Genomic DNA, 3,889 nt, shown 5'->3' with positions numbered 1-3,889 from the left:
AATTGTAGAGATTTTCTTCAAGTGCTGTTCATATTCTCTCTCTTTAGATAGTTCACTTATTTGTAAGTCTATGAGAGATTTCAGCTTTTCTCTTTAGAGAGATATCTTCTCATGATCAATTTTCTCAACATTTAATGAAGAAAGTTAATTTTCAATAAGTGAACATAGTCTATACAGTTGAGAGAGCATTTTCTTTAAAGTATTATTCTCATTTCAATCAAGAAATCTATTTCAATTCAGTTTATTGCCTGAGTTAACTGATGAAAATAAAGAAGAGACTCTTTCTCTGATTATATAATTTAAGCTCATCTTCATGACTCTTACAGCATAGTTCATACAGGTGTTTTCAAATTAAATAGCAGAAGATGAAATTGAAGCTTCAATTTTTATTACTTTAATAGTAGATGATTTGAATGCTTTCAGAATTCTTCTCAAATCTCTGTTTTATAGACTTTGAATGAGTTCAGTGAAATTATCTTGATTGTTTCATCAAACTTGAACTTCATAATCAGCTACTAAGATAATACAAACTATGTATAATTATATTATATTCTGAAGGAATAGATCTCTCTCAGTATTTGATAGTCTGATTATACTATTCAGTAGTCTCCCTGCCTTGATGATTCTTTGTTAAATATGATATTTAAAATTCAACTTGAAGTTTAACCATACTTCTAGTCATTTGACATTCAAACTGGGTTTAATCTCTTTATTTAAAAGAGTTAGACTTAGTTCTTTCTCATTAAATCTGGAAAAAAAGTGAATTAACTTAGTTTTATTCATATCAAATTGAATTAGATTGATATCTGCTTTAACAAAGATTTTCTTTACTGCTTTCTCAATCACTTCTAAATTCTCTTTGATTGTCTTTAAACTGTAGAGTAGATCAATATCATCTACATAGCTTGAAGATCTCACTATTTTCATTTCTCTATTCTTAAATAGATATGCAGTGTATATTGTAAATAAAACAGATAAGATTGAAGATTCTTGTGATACTTTTATTTTTATCTCAGTTTTATCTTATTATCTTTCATCAAAGATTAGTTGTATAATTCTTTTAGATATAAAATAATTAACTCATTTTATTAGAGAAAGTGACAGTTTTAACATCTTCAAAGTTTGAATCATCTTAGACTTTGAAACATGATCAAATATATCTTTTATATCAATAAAAACTGCAGTTGAGACTAGGTCTTCATACTTTGTTACTTGAATACTATGAATAATTGAAATAACAGTGTCAATTTGAGAACATTGTTTTCTATCTCTCATTTATTCATTAAATAGAAGAGAATCACTAATAGAGCTTATAAAAGATAATCTAGTAGCTATTATCTTTTCTAGAATTTTCTTTAAACAGTTTAACAGAGATCTTACTCTATATAACTTAGAAATTGAAGCTTTTCTATTAGGTTTTGCAAGGATTACTTTAGTAGCTTCTAAACTGACCGCTGAGACCATGAATTTCACGTTTGATCTCATTTGGTCTGATCCCATACATTTCTTGGCGTGAATCCCACTGGGACTGACTATTAAAAAAACATGTAAAGTGACTATATATCAGATCTTAAAATGGAATCATAACTTGAAAAAAATGAGAAAGTGATCTCATTTGATCTCATTTAGTTTCATTCTTGATATAAAGTTACTATTTTTAGACATTTTAAGGTTTCTTTTAGACTATTTTTAATTTTTAAAAAAGTAACACTTTTTGATAACACTTAAATAAGATTTAAAGTCATTTAAAGCAATAAAAATAATTTAAATTGAGAAGTGAAAATCATGATCTCATTTGAAAAATGTGACAAGAGTAGACAGTAAGTCTCACTGAGATAGTATGAAACTACTATCTAATATTAAAACCGTGTAATGAGATCAGTTAAATTGATAATGAAACTATCAAAAAATCTGATTCTGATCTCAGACACGGTCACACGGTCAGTCTAGTAGCTTCTCTTCAGTATTCAGAATGATATTCATTTTTTAAGAGATTGAAAAAGAGCTCAAAATATTCATTCTTCAAGTAGAAATATGTGTTTTAAATAATCAAGTGATTAATTGAATCAGGCCCTGTAGCAGTTTTAATTGAACTTGAGAATATTACTAACTCTAGTTCATCACATGTAAGCTCAAGTCATTCCCAGTTATTTTTATCAATATATTCATGAAATGACATATTCTTCTCTTCTAAATATGATAAGTTTTGAAAGAGAATTCTTATAAAAGCTTGATATTTTTCTCAAAAGAGTTTACTGTATACAATTCATTCTGAAATTTATATTCTAAGGTTGAAAGCTTTGCTACACTTCTTGTTTTAGTATAGTTAAAGACTTTAAAAACTTCTTTTTCTTATACTTCTTGAAGAAATTTATTTCAGCAATCTGTTTTGACTCTTTTAATATCTGAAAAATATTCATTTTGAATAGCTTTGAACTCTTTATCAGATATTAAGTTATTCTTTCAATCTCTCTTAGTAGTGACTAATTACTTTCTTTTGAAAGTGATATTCTCATTTCATCAAGATTTGAAATACTTAGAAGACATTTTCTTTGAAATATTTTCTTCAATACTTGTTAGAAGAATAGATATAATCAGCTTTACTCTATTCTCAAGCATTTCATTTGAGATATCTTGACTTTGATTTCAATAGAGCTTACTCTGTCTTTCAGATTTCAGCTGTTTTACTCTTTCTTTCACTACTTTTCAATTAGCTTTTTCAAAGTTATCTCTCTATATATTAAAGAAAAACCAACTTTTCCGTGCAACAAACGCTGTAACGTGACCTCACATGACATCACGTTCACCTCATCAAAAATCCATGGATATTCATACGGGAAGAACGTAGGGTTATTACACGACTGAATTATAATTATTCTATTATTTCAATCAGTGACACGGTCACTGAGCTGTAAATCATAGTATAATAATGAATAAATAGTGAAATCATCATAAATAAGTGATAAACTGAAAAAATCAATTATTATATTAGCAATGTCACTGAATTCAATCTATATAATCACTAATTCTAAAAATCATCTCATTCACTGATATTGTCTTCTATTGAAAATCACAGATACTTCTATCTAAATTCTTCTGAATTAACTGAATCAAGTTTCTTTCATAGTCTTCATTCTCAGTTATATTACTCTCATTGATCATATCACTGAACTTATAAATTGAGGTTTATAAATTAGTCATGATCTGAGAGACACTGTCATCAGTTATCTAATATTTGAGAGTTGAGGTTTCAGAGTGATCAGATGCTGAGTGTTTAAAAGTCTATATAATTATTAATCTCTGAATAAATCTGAGAATCATTTCACTGACTCTAGCTTACTGTTTCAGTGATTGATTTATAAGTCTGAGAACTCAGAACACTTATCAGAGTCAGAAAATTGAAGAAGAAGAGAGAAGAAGAATTAACAGTAATGACAGAGAAATCAGTGAGAGTTGTAGAGAGAGAAAGAGAATTATCACTATTAACAGATTTCTTATCACTGCTACTCTCATCAACTGTATTACTGAGAAGTTTAATAATTATTTCAAATTAATTTATTATTTCATACATTTCAATGAAAATGTGCTGTACTTTCTCTCTGACACTGTTAATTAAGTTTATGAGATTCTTCATTATCACTTTTTAATTCTTATAATGATTATTAACTGATCTCAAGATCTCTCACTGAATAGCAAGCTTCATGTTTTCAATATTCAATTTTATCTTTTCAATGATAATTTTCTTCTTCTTTATAATGATTTTCTTCTTTTTGATCTTCAATTTAGTTCTTTCAATATTCAACTTGATCTTCTCAATTTCAAGTTTGACTTTTTCAGTAGAACTGATAGATATATTCAAGGCTTTCAATGTAATAGCTACACTCTTCAT

At 27.4% G+C, this 3,889-nt stretch overlaps 1 protein-coding gene across 1 annotated transcript; it reads right to left on the bottom strand.

Annotated features, from left to right (window-relative positions):
* Window positions 1-3,682: 3,682 nt before the first annotated feature.
* BDCG_16122 (uncharacterized protein) lies at window positions 3,683-3,889 on the bottom strand (the record flags this gene model as incomplete). The annotated part of the gene is made up of 1 exon (XM_045425385.1): window positions 3,683-3,889. One exon carries the CDS (start codon window positions 3,887-3,889, stop codon window positions 3,683-3,685), a length of 207 nt encoding a protein of 68 aa, XP_045279146.1.

Source organism: Blastomyces dermatitidis (genome assembly GCF_000003525.1).
Source record: "Blastomyces dermatitidis ER-3 genomic scaffold supercont1.1, whole genome shotgun sequence".
Taxonomy (NCBI): Eukaryota; Fungi; Ascomycota; class Eurotiomycetes; order Onygenales; family Ajellomycetaceae; genus Blastomyces; species Blastomyces dermatitidis.
The sequence above is the reverse complement of the archived record's forward strand: the minus strand, read 5'-3'. Positions and strand labels throughout refer to the sequence as shown.